Below are 15,142 nucleotides of genomic sequence, written 5' to 3'. Positions count from 1 at the left end.
GCGATGTCAGGAGAGCGGCCGGTGTTGGGCAGTGTGATCATCTGCTCCTCCCAGCAGCAAGACACTCACAGGCATGTCACCGCTGTGCTCTGCTATCTGTCCTGCTGCATGGGACCAACTGTCTGCACTCTGTCACCTGCACCACAAGTCACAGAGTGGAGACAGTTAGTGACAGAGCACCTCTGCCCCCCCCCGTTCTTTCCCCACTCTCTTCTCTGCCCCCACTCTTCTCCCCCTCCCCTCTTCCCCCTCTTCTCTGCCCCCTCTTATCCCTCTCTCCTCTCCCCTCTCTTTTCCCTCGCTCTCTTCCCCCCCCTCGCTCTCTCCCCCCCGCGCTCTCTTTTCCTCCCCCCCCCGCGCTCTCTTTTCCTCCCCCCCGCGCTCTCTTTCCCTCCCCCCTCGCTCTCTTTCCCTCCCCCCTCGCTCTCTTTTCCTCCCCCCCTCGCTCTCTTTTCCTCCCCCCCTCGCTCTCTTTTCCTCCCCCCCTCGCTCTCTTTTCCTCCCCCCCTCGCTCTCTTTTCCTCCCCCCTCGCTCTCTTTTTCCTCCCCCCCTCGCTCTCTCCCCCCCCTCGCTTTCTTTTCCTTCCCCCTCTCGATCTCTCTCTTTTCCCTCGCTCTCTCCTGGCATGGTCAGTACAGAAATCTCTCCATCGTGGAGGGGTGAGAGGGAGTAATAAACATGGAGTCCCTACTGTGTCTGTGTATTTATTTCTAATAAAGTATTTTTCTCTGTGTGGTCTTTTTTTTTTTTTTAAACCCTTTATTGGAGATTCTTAATGGCCAGGTCAAACTTGGCCTGACATTTAAGAATCTCGGGCTTTATACCAGCTGTAAAACATAGCTGGTATTAACCCCTTATTACCCAGCGTGCCACCTGCCACCAGGGCCACTGGAAGAGTTGGATACAGCGCCAGAAGATGGCGCTTCTATGAAAGCGCCATTTTCTGGGGCGGCTGTGGACTGCAATTCGCAGCGGGGGGCCCAGAAAGTTTGGGCACCCTTCACTGCGGATTCCAATCCCCAGCTGTCTAGTTGTACCTGGCTGGACATTTTGTTTTTTAATTATTTCATGAAATTCATGAAATAAATAAAAAAAAAAGGGCTTCTCTATATTTTTGGTTTCCAGCCAGGTACAAATAGGCAGCTGGGGGTTGGGGGCAGCCCGTAGCTGCCTGCTGTACATGGCTAGCACACAAAAATATGGCGAAGCCCACGTAATTTTTTTAAAAAAGTTTTCAGGCAAAAACCTTTATAAAAAAAAAAATGCTTCCCTGGATTTCTATTGCCAGTGAAAGTAACACCAAGCAGCGGGGGTTAGCAGCCAGTAGCTGCTTGAGTTACCCTTAGCAATAGAAAATGCAGCGGGAGCCCACAAACAATGTGATTTTTTTTTTTTTTTTTTAAGTGAATTTTTTAAAAAAAAAAAAATCGACATGGGCTTCGCCCATCGAGCACCAGAGCATTTTACTGCTCAATTCATCCCAAGTAATCAGATGACTCCAGTGTAGGCAGATTACTTGTTCTGTGTCCCCCTGCATCCATTGCAGCATGTACGGGCTGTGAGGTCAGCGGAGTTCAGTCCAGCACTTGAGTCAGCTGATCTGAACTCAGCTGAACTCCAGCCTGCACACGCTGCGATGGATGCAGGGGGACATAGAACAAGTAAGGTCTAAGCCACACGGCGAGAAAAACAGTGCGAGTGGAGTGAGATCAAACATCACATTCCACTCGGACCAATATTAGCCTGTGTGTCAGCGCACATGAGCGATTATTTTCTCCGCCCTAATTGGACCGAGAAAACAATCGCAGCATGCTACAACTGTAATGCAAGACTCTCTCTTTTACCCATTCAAGTGTATGTGGTGAGAGAAAAATCGCATTGCACTTGCGGTACATCGGTGCACTACGGAGGAGAGATGGAGAGAAATCCCTCCCACCACTCCTCAGTGCTGGCCCACCCCTCGAGTGGCGGACCGCCCCCCACAGCTGAGGTCTGCTCGCACAGTCGGACCTCAGTCGCAGGGACACACGCATGACACTCAGCTCTGCTGTACTGAGCGTGAGCCGAGTGTAATGCGAGGGGATCGCAGTAATCCCCGTGTGGCCCCAGCCTGATCGGCCGACACTTGAATCAGCTGATCTGAACTCAGCTGAACTCCTGTACACACAGCCCGAACACACAGCCCGCACACGGTCACATGTGATCGGCAGCAGGCAGCGACTGCTGTTAAGGCTACATTCACATGACCGTTCCGTTTTTGCGGGCCACAAAAAACGGTCCTTTTGTTTCACGGATGCATCCTAGTGGCATCCGTGTGACATCTGCGTGCCTTCCGGGTTTTTTTGCGGACCGCAAAAAACGGAAGCAGCAAGAAAGATAAATAGATGAGTAGATATAGAGATGGATAGATAGATATAGAGACAGAGGGATAGAGGGATGAATGAATGAATAGAGGGCTGGATAGATAGATAGATAGATAGATAAGAAAGACATATATAATGTCCTACCCCCCTGCATATTCTAAGCTGGCACCCTTTTGTGACTGTCATGTGGCACTAAGGTGCTTAGTCTTGTATTTAGCCAAAAAATAAATAAATAAAAAAAAAATGACATGCGGTCCCCCTATCTTTAGTAGCCAGCTAGGGTAAAGCAAACGGCTGCAGCCTGCAAACCACAGCTGGCAGCTTCACCTTGGCTGGTAATCCAAAACAGAGGCCCCCCCACACTGTTATTTTAAATTAACTAAATAATTTAAAACAAAAAACACGGGGTCCCCCGAAATTGGATCACCAGCCAAGGTAAAGAGGACAGCTGTGGTCTGGTATTCTCAGACTAGGGAGGTTCACCGTTATTGGACACTCCCCAGCCTAAAAATAGCAGGCTGCAGCCGCCCCAGAAGTAGCGCATCCATTAGATGTGCCAGTCCTGGTGCTACGCGCAAGCTCATCCCGTTGCCCTGGTGCGGTGGCAAACGGGGTAATATATGGGGTTAATACCAGATGTGTAATGTCACCTGGCATCAAGCCCTGGAGTTAGTGATGTCAGGCGTGTATCAGATACCCGACATCATCAACCCAGGCAGTAATAAAAAAAAAAAAATAAACAACAAACACATTTTTATTTGAAAAAACACTCCCCAACACATTGCCTCTTTCACCAATTTATTAGAAAGAAAAACAAATCCAGGTCTGGTGTAATACAAGGGGGTCCCACGATGATCCATACCATAGTCAATGTCCCAGTCAATGAAGAACAGAATGTTCCCTATTTGCTGGGAGAGCCGTGCAGTGACCTGAGCTAACATCAATAGGTCAGCCCAGGTCACTGCAGGGCATGACGAGTGCTGCTATCAGGAGGTCAGCGAGGTATATTACCTGCGATGATCGCTGAACTCCTGACAGCAGCGCTGTCACCGAGTTCAATGACCGCCGCCTTCACAAACAAAGTATCGCGAGCGGCCCGTGACGTTACCACTAGTCACAGTCTCGGGTCGACAGCGAGAGGTGATGTGACAAGCGGCGGGCATAGAAGGCAGTGACGACCGCTGACGTCAGGAGGGCAGGACTTCATCACCGTATGTAATGAACTTACTAACCTCCTGACGGTAGTGCTTGTCATCCCCGCGGCTGCTGACACTGCAGTGCGTGCCGCTGCTGACACTGCTGAGCGGGCAACCGCGGGGCTCGGGCTGGAGCGGGACACTGACTGCACGGGCACCCAACGGAAGTCACATGGAAGTGCGGACCCATTGATCATTGTTATTAGCTTGGTGGATACATTTGTAGTTGTTATGTTAACTGTGTAGACTCCCACATCATTACCCTTTGGTGGGATTTATATTGTTATAGGGATATATTATACACTGTACTATTTTTGGTCACACTTTTTTGTAGTATGTCACACAAGTGCACACAGTCACTTTAATATATTAGAGAATGGATTGTTATAATAATTGCACTTGCACTTTATATTTATATACATAACTGTTTTTATTTATTTCATTACTGTTTATTCACCGAGATATATCTAGAACGCACATTTTTGACAGTGCGGTCCCACTCGGCTCTGCAGCATACCCATAGACTTGCAGCAGAGCCGAGTGGGACCACACTGTCAAAAAGAGCATGGCTGGCTGCGAGACAGTGCTGCACGATCAGAATGAACTCGGATGAACTTCACCCGACTCTGTGCGTGTGCCGCGGCTTTATTTGCGGTCACACGTGAAGGACTCACTTGTGATCGCAAATCCCCTGAGTGACTGCAGTGAGCCGCGCGATCAGCTGTGCTTTCACTCAGGTTACTCGCGGCCACAGCTGCAGTCCTCCACCTGAGAGCGGTGGCCGCGATTAACCTCAGTGACAGCACAGCTGATCACGCGACTCACTTCAGTTGCTTCATGGAGCTGACAGGAGCGGCGGTGTTCTACTGCCGCTCCTGTCAGCTTCCGATGTAGCAGAGCTGAAAGCATTGTGGGACCTTGCGTGGATTACGTTGGACCTGGAAGTGTTTTTGAGGGGTTAATAAAGTGGTGAAAGAGGGTGTTTTTTTGTCTTTCATTCCAAATAAAGGATTTTTTGGATGTGTGTGTTTATTTTCTTTAACTTACAGGTTAATCATGGAAGGTATCTTGGGGAGACGCCTGCCATGATTAACCTAGGAATTAGTGGCAGCTATGGGCTGCTGCCATTAACTCATTATCCCGTTTGCCACCGCACCAGGGCAATTCGGGATAAGCCGGGTAGAGTCCTGGGACTGTCGCATCTATTCCGGGCGGCTGCTGGCTGATATTGTTAGGCTGGGGGGCTCCCCATAACGTGGGTCTCCCCAGCCTGAGAATACCAGCCTTCAGCCATGTGGCTTAACCCTGGCTGGTATCCAAATTGTGGGGGACCGCACGTCGTTTTTTTTTTAATTATTTTTTTTTTATTGCTCAATATAGACACACCCACCGGCGGCTGTAACTGGTTGCAGTGAGACAGCTGTCACTCAGCGTGGGGGCATGTCTGACTGCAACCAATCATAGCCGCCGGTGGGTGGCTCGCGATCAGGGATCACGAGATGGATTAATGAGTGGCCGTCATTTTTAAAAGAGAAGCGGCCACAGTGTGAACGCCGTGCTGCGCAGCGCCGGTGATCGTAGATCAGTGAGTATGAGAGAGGGGGTGGGAGGGAGAGACCGACATGGACAGAGAGAGAGAGATAGAGACATAGATATAGAGACCGACCGACAGACCGACCGACAGAGAGAGAGAGACCGAAAGACCTGCCTTTGTTATGTCAAAAAAACATGCGGATCAAAACAAAAATGCAATGCAAACGCACTGCTTAACATTTTGGCAGCGTTTTTCTGCAACTCATTGATTTCAATGGGTGTAGAACGCAGCCAAAATGGACAAAAGAATTCACATGCTGCTTTTCTAAACACAGAGATTTTGTCAAATTTTTGACAATCAAAACGCTGTGTTTCAAAAAGCATCGTGCGCACGGATTTTGCATGATTCTCATAGACTTTGCTGGGGAAGCAGAACACATGCATTTTGCCAATGACACAGTGCAGTTGTAAACGCAGCCAAAACGCAGAAAAAAACGCAACGTGCGCACATGGCCTAAGACGTTGCTTTTTTGTTTCTGTAAGGCCTTCTCACACTGCATAAATACTGTGGGTTTTTTTTCCTGCGAGAGTCTGCACCAAACTATGCAATAAGCATCTCCTCTGGTTATTGAATTTTGCAGCATTTTTTACGCCTTTTCCCTCTTATTTGATTCTTTTTGGTACAGATGAAGCCGTGTTTTTAATTTTTTTTTTATAGTACAGAAAGGTTTTGATTTTGCGCTTAGAAAAGTAATTGCAGCTTTTTACGTTTTTTTTTTAGGCTTCACGTAGAAACCTCTAGAGGAAAAAAAACCCACCAAAACTGCGCACTTCATTGGCATGTTTACATGCACAGTGGGAACAGTTTTCATGAAATTACATCCACTTTGCTTGGACAGTTAAACAGCAGAATTTTAGTGCAAAAAAAGCAGCAGAAAAAACAGCATTTAGAGATAAAAAAAGGCTGCGGTGGGTGCTCTGCTGGCTGCGGGGGCCATGCTGGCTGTGTGGAGCAAGGTGGTATAGAGGGTGTCCCAGATGCTCTGTTGGCGGTGTGGGCTCCAAAGAAATGGCGCCCTCAGTCGGCGTGTGCACATAATGAACTCTTGGCTCAATGACAAACCAAGATCTCATCTGCGCACGTGGCATATAGACTCCTTAGACTTCTATGTGGAGCTTGAAAACAAAGCCATTTTTAAGTGCAGAGTCAAAGCTTTTTGGGAGTATTAAAAATGCGGATTCACATATGCACCAAAAATGCATCAAATAAAGGGAGAAGGAATAAAAGAAACGCAGCAAATGTGCATTAATCAAAGAAGATTGTTATTGTATCACGTGGTGTGGACACCTGTAGAAAACATGCAGAAAAAAAGCAGTAGAAAAAAACTATGGCCTTAGGCGGGCTTTGCACACTACGGCATTGCAGGTGCGATGTCGGTGGGGTCAAATTGAAAATGACGTACTTCCGGCATCGCATGCGACATCGTAGTGTGTAAAGGCTCGATGATACGATTAACGAGCGCAAAAGCGTCGTAATCGTATCATCGGAGCAGCGTCGGCGTAATCCATGATTACGCTGACGCGACGGTCCGATGTTGTTCCTCGTTCCTGCGGCAGCACACATCGCTGTGTGTGAAGCCGCAGGAGCGAGGAACATCTCCTACCGGTGTCACTGCGGCTTCCGTAGAATATGCGGAAGGAAGGAGGTGGGCGGGATGTTTACATCCCGCTCATCTCCGCCCCTCCACTCCTATTGGCCGCCTGCCGTGTGACGTCGCAGTGACTCCATACGACCCGCCCCCTTAATAAGGAGGCGGGTTGCCGGCCAGAGCGACGGTCGCAGGACAGTTGAGTCCATGTGAAGCTGCCGTAGCGATAATGTTCGCTACGGCAGTTATCACAAGGATATCGCCGCTGCGACGGGGGCAGGGACTATCGCGCTCGGCATCGCAGCATCGGCCTGCGATGTCGCAGCGTGCAAAGCCCGCCTTAGCGTTACATTTTTATTTATTTAATAGAGAAATATACCGTAATCAATCATTCGATGTTTTTACTCAATTTTACATCCACCATAATAATTTGATCTTCATGTTGTGTGGTTCATTACGATTTCAGCAACACCAAATATGTCCATGGTATTTGATGATTTAGGTACCAAAACTTGTTTTTCTGTTTACTGATTTGTGGTGTGTATTATTTCTTTTAAAAAGCACATTAAAATGTCATTATTTTAAGTGTTTTTTATTATTTTTTATTTTTTTTTTGGAAAAAAATATTTTTTATTCTCCCACTAGAATACAGGGACATAGAGATACATTGTACATAGAAGTTTTTCTATGTACCAGTATAATTTGCCTGTGAAGTCAAAGCCTGCACTGCAGCTTCCAGTATACAGAATTCTCCTCCTGAATTCAGCAGAGCTTGTGGCTCAAAGATTTATCTGCTGCCTGCAAGTGTAGAAGTTGTTGGTTCAAGTCCTGGGGATGCTCACAACAAAAGAGAAACTTACATTTTTGCAAGCAGAAAGAAATTGTCATTTTTTTAATTAGTTTTTTAATTATTTTTGTTTGTAATTTTATAGAAACAAAACAATCTGATTATTTTTTCACCTCTAGAATACAGGAGCATAGAGATAAACTGCTATGTACAATGTATTTCTATTTATCTGTATAATCTGCTGCTAGGTTCACTGCCTGCACTCCAGGACAAGTATACCAAATTATCCTCTCTCTCTATTTAGGCAGTAGCTTATAGATGCTGCCTATGGGCAATTGACAAGAAGTTCTCAAGTTTGAGTCTTAATGAACCGTTACACGCAACAACATCGCTAATGAGATGTCGTTGGGGGTCACGGAATTTGTGACGCACATCCGGCCTCGTTAGCGACTTCGTTGCGTGTGACACGTACGAGCGACCACTAATGATGCAAAATACTCACCAAATCGTTGATTGTTGACGCGTCGTCTATTTCCCAAATATCGTTGCTGGTGCTGGACGCAGGTTGTTCGACGTTCCTGAGGCAGCACACATCGCTACTTGTGACACCCCAGGAATGACGAACAACACTGTACCTGCATCCTCCAGCAACGAGCTGCATCCTCCAGCAACGAGGTGGGCGTTACTTTCATGTGGCTGCTCTCCGCCTTTCCGCTTCGATTGGACGCCTGCCGTGTGACGTCGCTGTGACGCCGCACAAACCGCCCCCTTAGAAAAGAGGCTGTTTGCCGGCCACAGCGACGTCGCTAGAAAGGTAAGTACGTGTGACGGGTACTAGCGATTTTGTACACCACGGGCAGCGATTTGTCCGTGACGCACAAACGATGGGGGCGGGTGCTTTCACGAGCAACATCGCTAGTGATGTCGCTGCATGTAAAGCCCCCTTTAGGGAGACCAGAGAAGAAAATTGTGTATTCAATTTATGTGTGCAGGGAGATGCTATCCCTGACCCCTTAGCACTAGAAGTCCCAGAGAGGGGTCATTTAACATTTCTACCTTTGGAACCCAGAGATGGGTCGAATGACCTGAAGGATTTTAGCTAACATCCTATAATCACCATCTTTTGTTCTGTAATTAAGGCCAATACTGTCGCACCACAGGAGGTTGATGTTTTCCATTGAGTTTAGCCATTTAGTTTCTAGTTAGTTCTATTCAGTTTATCATCAGTCATTTGACCCTCTTTCTGGACTTCAGGGGGGAGCTCTAAGTTTCTGGGACTTCTAATATTAGAAGAAGCTAGCAAGGAGAGGTGAAGGAAGTCTAGACAAATCTCTGACTAGTCGGACAGTTCTGCTGAATCTGGGAAGGCTGGGAACCCTATAAGGTGGTGGGAGATGTCAACTATAAAGTCCACTGACCAGGGAAAATTAAGCCCTTTCCAATATTTTATGGCAACCTACCAACATCTTGGAAGCATAGAGACTTGCTTGAAACCCCTTACAGAAACTGTCACGTTCCCAAAAACATCATGGCTGGAAAATGGTACTTACAACTAAGGTTCCCGGGGTTAGTAGGTCCCTCTTGTGTCATCAAGCATTAGCCCTTCACTCAGGTCAATTTAAAGTCCTGTAAGTTTTGTGGGTAAGGTTAAATCCTAGTACTGCAGGTCTTGATCACATGCACCTGGCTAGCTTTGACTAGATCCAGGGCATGTGTTCACCTGGGTCTCCGAGTCTTCTAGGGATTGAGCAGAGTTCAGTGTGTGGAAACTGCTAAGGGACTAGGCTGTGTTCTGTGATCTGTGCATTTAGTTGGTACTGGAGGTGAGGCTGAAGGCGACACCGAGGTTTGTGGAAAGTTTGCTGTAGGAAAACAGACTGTAATTTGTTTGGGTGATCATATACTGACATATGGGTACCTGCGAAATGAATTACCGTATTTTTTATTTTATAAGATGCACCGGATTATGAGACACACCCCAAATTTAGAGAAAAAAGAAAGGTAAAACAAAAATTAAGCACGTCTTATAATCCAGTGGTGTCTTACCGGTGGGGGGCGCAGGGGTAGGGGAATGCTGCAGGTGGTGTGGCGGGTGGCCTAAGAAGTTCGATGGGGGGGCTGTTAGGCAGGAGCATCCAGAAGCTGTCAGCGGTGCAGTCTTCAAAGAAATGGTGCCTTGAGTTGACACGTGCGCAGATCGAGCTCTTGGCTCATAGGCGATGCGACATCTCATCTACGTATGCACCACTTCCGGACACCATTTTCCTTAAGTCCGCTGATGGGAGATCAATGGACCAGAGGTGGCACGTGAGCAGATGAGATCTTGACCCCCACCATCCCCCAGTATGCTACATTTGGCTTATAAGCGCACCCCCCATTTTCCTCCCAAATTTTGGGGAGGAAAAGTGCGTCTTATCCGAAAAATATTGTATTTATTTGCTGTTATGCCTTTGTGCCCAAAAGAGGCTGTTTTGATTTGAATTCCTTTAAGTTTTATGAAAGCAATAAAACTGCACGTTTGGAGCAAGCTGCATTGCCTGTGTGTATACTACCTAAAGGTGGCTTTACACACTGCAACATCGCAAACGACATCGCTGTAACGTCACCGGTTTTGTGACGTTATAGCGACCTCCCCAGTGACATTGCAGTGTGTGAAACACACCAGCGACCTGGCCCCTGCTGTGAAGTTGTGATCGCTACAAATCGTTCAGGACCATTCTTTGGTCCTTTGTTTCCCGCTGTGCAGCAAAGTTTTAGTGTGTAAAGGGGACTTTACAGCGACTTCGTTAGCGACTTCCCTTTCAAAAAGCTGCTTTACAATGTCCCCAATGACTAGCTAGGTCGTTCTGCAGGTCCGGATCGCTGTTGCGTCGTTGGCCAGGTTTGCCTGTTTGACAGCTCACCAGAGACTTTGTAGCGATCCCGGCCAGGTTGGGATCGCTGGTGGGATCGCTAGAAAGTTTCAGTGTGTAAAGGGGCCTTAATGCCTGCCTAAGGCCCCGTCACACACAGAGATAAATCTTTGGCAGATCTGTGGTTGCAGTGAAATCATGGACATATTGTTCCATTTGTACACAGCCACAAACCTGGCACTGATTGTCCACAATTTCACTGCAACCACAGATCTGCCGCAGATTTATCTCTGTGTGTGACGGGGCCTTACCTGAGAAGGGTAATCCCTAAATTGTGCACCTGGCCTTATTGTTCAAAGTAAATTGATTATTTTAGTGAAAGTTCTGAATATTTATAGAGCTTGTTAGGTAATATATATATTAATTTATGCAGAAAAGGAAAACTATACAATGATAGAAACACTTTAAAGAAGTTGTCCAGTTACCAAAACTGATTTTTTTTTATCTCATAAATCTTGCTAATATGTGCCTCTCCACACATCTATTATGTTATTTTAGCAATATTACCTTTTATCATGCTCTAGCAGCACATCCTCATTGCTGGCTCCAGCTCTGATGGAGTTAATCGCTCTCCAGGCCTCCTGGGTTCAGTTACTACAACTTCCATAATCCTTTGCAGTAACTAGCATTCTATCTCAAACCCACTCAGATCTCCACCAAAACTGTTCCCTCCGCTCCTTCCTGTGTGCACTGCCCAATCATGGTAATAGAGCTGTTATCATTTGGTCTTTCTGATCTATTTCATAGTATATATTTCAGTACATATTTATAAGCTATATATGTAGCATCCGGTCACCTGCACAACAAGTCCCAGAGTGGAGACAGTTAGTGACATGTAGCATCCGGTCACCTGCATAACAAGTCCCAGAGTGGAGCAAGATAGTGACATATAGCACACTATGTGTCAGAGCAGAGCATGTCACCAACTGTCTCCACTCTGGGACTTGTTGTGCAGGTGACCGGATGCTACATGTCACTACCTGTCTCCACTCTGGGACTTATTGTGCAGGTGACAGAGTGGAGCAAATTGGTCCCATGCAGCGTCCGGTCACCTGAGCTGCTGGTAGGAGCACATGATTACACTGCCGACACCGCAGGCTCTGAGCAGTGCACAGTGGGCGGATACTGTGATCACATACTTGCGTGACAGGGGTGATTTCAGCTGAAGAAACCCCTCCTGTCCTCTACACTGGTGCCCCATACCTCCCACATCTGACGGTTTCTAAGCGGCGAGCTCTTCACCCCTCCGTACTGGAGCCCTCCGGATCCTCCCCTCGATGCAGGGCTGTGACGTGCGGTAGTCACCGCCCACAGCCCAGTCAATCAGTGTGAGTGGCGCCAGCATCCTCTGACGTAACCGTCCAGGATGAGAGCCCAGAACTTGATGGTACGTAAGAGGATACTAGCGGCCACAGCACCAGGGGGTCATGTGACCGGCACTGAGCGTGCAGGATAGCGCCGCTCAGTGTCAGAAGTGCAAATAGAGGCCAATGCAGAAAACGCCTATAATGGTAAGGTACACTCATAGAGAAAATAAAAAAAATGGGTGAACCACCCCTTTAAGGTTAGTCTGATGGTGCAGAGACTTGCCCTCATATATTCTATAAAACATAAAAAGGCTAAGTGGTGGATTTGTGCCAACAAGTTGTCAGTATAAATGTATTTTAATCTTGAAAAATATAAATTGACCAACTAATTCAACCTTAGTCCTTTGGCCTAGAATTGCATCTGAACTTGTCTTTATTCAGTAGGAAGTGCAGAGTTTTACCGTTTAATCTTATTTGTTTGGGATTGGTGGACAATATGGAAATGCTTGATATCATTGTGAATTTCTGGTTGCAGTTGTGTTTAGAAGGAAAACTTTATCACTTTTGCAGATGAAGTATTTTCTTAATAATTTGTGCAATATAGAAGAGTTAGCACATATAGCACTTAAGATTCCCTTAAGCTTCACCCGTGTTTTGCTGACTGAAGCACAGCATTGACCTTCTTTGCTTTTTCTCTCTGCATTACAGATCAGCACAATCATCGGTGGAATCATTTACTGGAGACAATGGGGACGAAAGAACTGCTGTCTATGGTGGAACCAGAGATGTGAAAGATGACGATGAGTGCAGAATGGCGCCGCATTGTATCACAGCCTGAGGCCTCATCTCTTCTAATGCCCCTTTTTTGTTGATCACCATCTTATCCGGATGGAAGAGCGCACAGCAAATCAGTGCAGGGACAGCTGCTTGGCTGTGTTTCTGTTAGTCCTAAGGACATGTATTCTAAAAACTATTAAGTTCATTATACCACCTTTATGGATAGCGCAGTGCAGAATCATTACTGTACTGTAGAGTAGCGGGATGGTGAACCATGAAGTTATGTGAAATGGTTTAGATTATGACTTTAGCGTTTCTATACATTTTTATATCATTTCACATTTTAGTCATTTGCTGGCCATGGAAGATCCAAATCCACAATTGTTCAGTGTCACTTACTACTCTAGTGAGGGTCATCAGGATGAACAATTGGGACCCACGGAGAAAAATGACACTTATAGGTCACTAAGTTTGCCTGTCTTAAATGGGTTTTGTAAGGCAAACTTTCAAGCATTTCAGCCGATGGTGGTAGATACGTCACAGACGGCAGTTATTGAAAAGAGAAGTTTCCTGCCTAGTCAAAGAGAATCAAACTTGAAACGTGGCCATCACAGGACCTTGTCATCTCAAAGCAGTGCACCTTCCTCTAGGACAATCTTTTCTTTTACAGCATCTGGCTTTCTAAGTACGGAGAGAGCAGAATGCAGTGGCATCAGTAACAATAAAAAAGGCATTTCTCCATCACTCTCTACAATAAAGAGTGGCCGTGGTCTCGGCATCGCACTGACAGATTCCCGCTGCTTTCTTGTCTGTATGTGCTTTTTGACTTTCATCCAGTCATTAATGGTGTCTGGCTACTTAAGTAGTGTGATAACTACTATTGAAAGAAGGTATAGTCTAAAAAGCTCAGAGTCCGGACTTTTAGTCAGCTGCTTTGATATTGGTAGCCTCTTAGTAGTGGTTTTCATCAGTTATTTTGGTGGACGAGGACGTAGACCTCGTTGGCTCGCCATCGGTGGCTTGCTTATTGCTATCGGAGCAGCTCTGTTTTCCTTACCTCATTTCATTTCTCCACCATATCAAATTCAGGAGCTGAACTCTTCTATTTCAAATGAAGGGTTGTGCACAAATGGCAACACAAGTGTCAAAGATCCCTTAGAGTCATCCATGTGTCCCGCAGACTCGAGTGGAAAAGACCATTCTCTCTATGTAGCTTTATTCATCTGTGCTCAGATTCTCATTGGCATGGGATCGACGCCAATCTATACACTGGGCCCAACCTACTTGGATGACAATGTTAAAAAGGACAATGCTTCACTCTACTTAGGTAAGTGTGTGAGACTCTATTTTTTGGGGGAAATACACTTTTGACCATAATGCTTGGAATGACAATTATCAAACCTGAAATTGGAGGAAAGTATCTTGTAGGATGACATTTGTGTCCTGAAATGAGACAATACTAGCAAAAGTTACCCATAATGAGGTTTATTTATCTACCTTTGGATCAAATTGCTAGGTCTTAGTGAGGTTAAATTTAACCCCTTCATGACTTTAAAGGGGTTAATGTGTCTATGGATTTAACATGTTTTAGTCTTACAGATTAGTACATTGATTGAAAGCAATTTTCATTTGAAAACATTTAAAGGTGTTTTCTGGGAATATTTTTCATCCCCATCTCTACATTAATATAGTAAATTAAGGTGTCATTCACACCTCCCTGATCCAGTAATGTCAGTTTTTGTTGATAATATGCAGTGATAACTATAAGGGTACGCTCACACGAGCGTGAAAATCGGACGAGTGCAATGCGAGAAATTCTCGCATTGCACTCTGACCAATGTTAGGCAATGAGGTTGACCTGTTGGTCAGCTTTTCTCGCATCCAGATTCTCGATGCGAGAAAAGCGGCAGCATGCTGCGATTGTCTGCGAGAGCCGTATCCCTCGCACCCATTCAAGTGAATGGATGCGAGAGATACATCGGACTGCACTCGGATGTTATCCCAGTGCAGTGCGATCTACGCACAGGCTGACAGTGGAGGAGATGGGAGGATTAACCCCTCCCTCTCCTCCGCAGCGCCTGCACTCAGCTTCACAGCTGTGACCCGATCGCAAGATCGGGTTACAGTCGCATGACACCCGGCTCACGCTTGCAGCAGAGCCTGAGCCGGGGGACATTAGCATATCGCATCCGATGCTCTCGCATCGGATGCCATACGCTCGTGTGAGTCCAGCCTAAGCCACATAACTGCTGCAGAAAATCACTTGGCTTTGGAGTTTGGCTAGTGGACGGAAAATAGCAGTGGTCATATATACTATTGTTTTCATGTCACTGCTGCAAAAAAAACTAGAACTCTTATTTTTTTGGTCACTTCACCTTAAAAAAATTGAATTGAAAATGCTGAAAAAGTCACAGCACGAAAATTATATGAACTAAAATGTATGCAAAACTAAATTATACCAACTAAATCCTGCAACAAAGAAGCTATTGTATACCCTTTGTCATTACAAAATAAGAAAGTCAAAGGGAATTTGTCACCAGGTTTTTGCCACCTAATCTGAGGGCAGCATAACGTAGCGGCAGAGATCCTGATTCCAGCGATGTGTCACTTACTTGGC

At 46.2% G+C, this 15,142-nt stretch overlaps 1 protein-coding gene across 2 annotated transcripts in view; it reads left to right on the top strand.

Annotated features, from left to right (window-relative positions):
• The window catches only part of SLCO5A1 (solute carrier organic anion transporter family member 5A1), a 167,658-nt gene that overhangs the window by 20,851 nt on the left and 131,665 nt on the right, over nucleotides 1-15,142 (top strand). For both annotated transcript variants that reach the window (XM_075353201.1, XM_075353200.1), the window contains one exon: nucleotides 12,457-13,852. In XM_075353201.1, the coding sequence (XP_075209316.1) occupies nucleotides 12,886-13,852 (967 nt within the window). In that variant the 5' untranslated portion in view covers nucleotides 12,457-12,885. The remainder of the gene's footprint in view (nucleotides 1-12,456; nucleotides 13,853-15,142) is intronic.

This window comes from Anomaloglossus baeobatrachus, chromosome 6, assembly GCF_048569485.1.
Source record: "Anomaloglossus baeobatrachus isolate aAnoBae1 chromosome 6, aAnoBae1.hap1, whole genome shotgun sequence".
NCBI classification, from domain to species: Eukaryota; Metazoa; Chordata; class Amphibia; order Anura; family Aromobatidae; genus Anomaloglossus; species Anomaloglossus baeobatrachus.
Note: the sequence above shows the minus strand (reverse complement) of the source record. Positions and strands in the feature narration are given on the sequence as shown.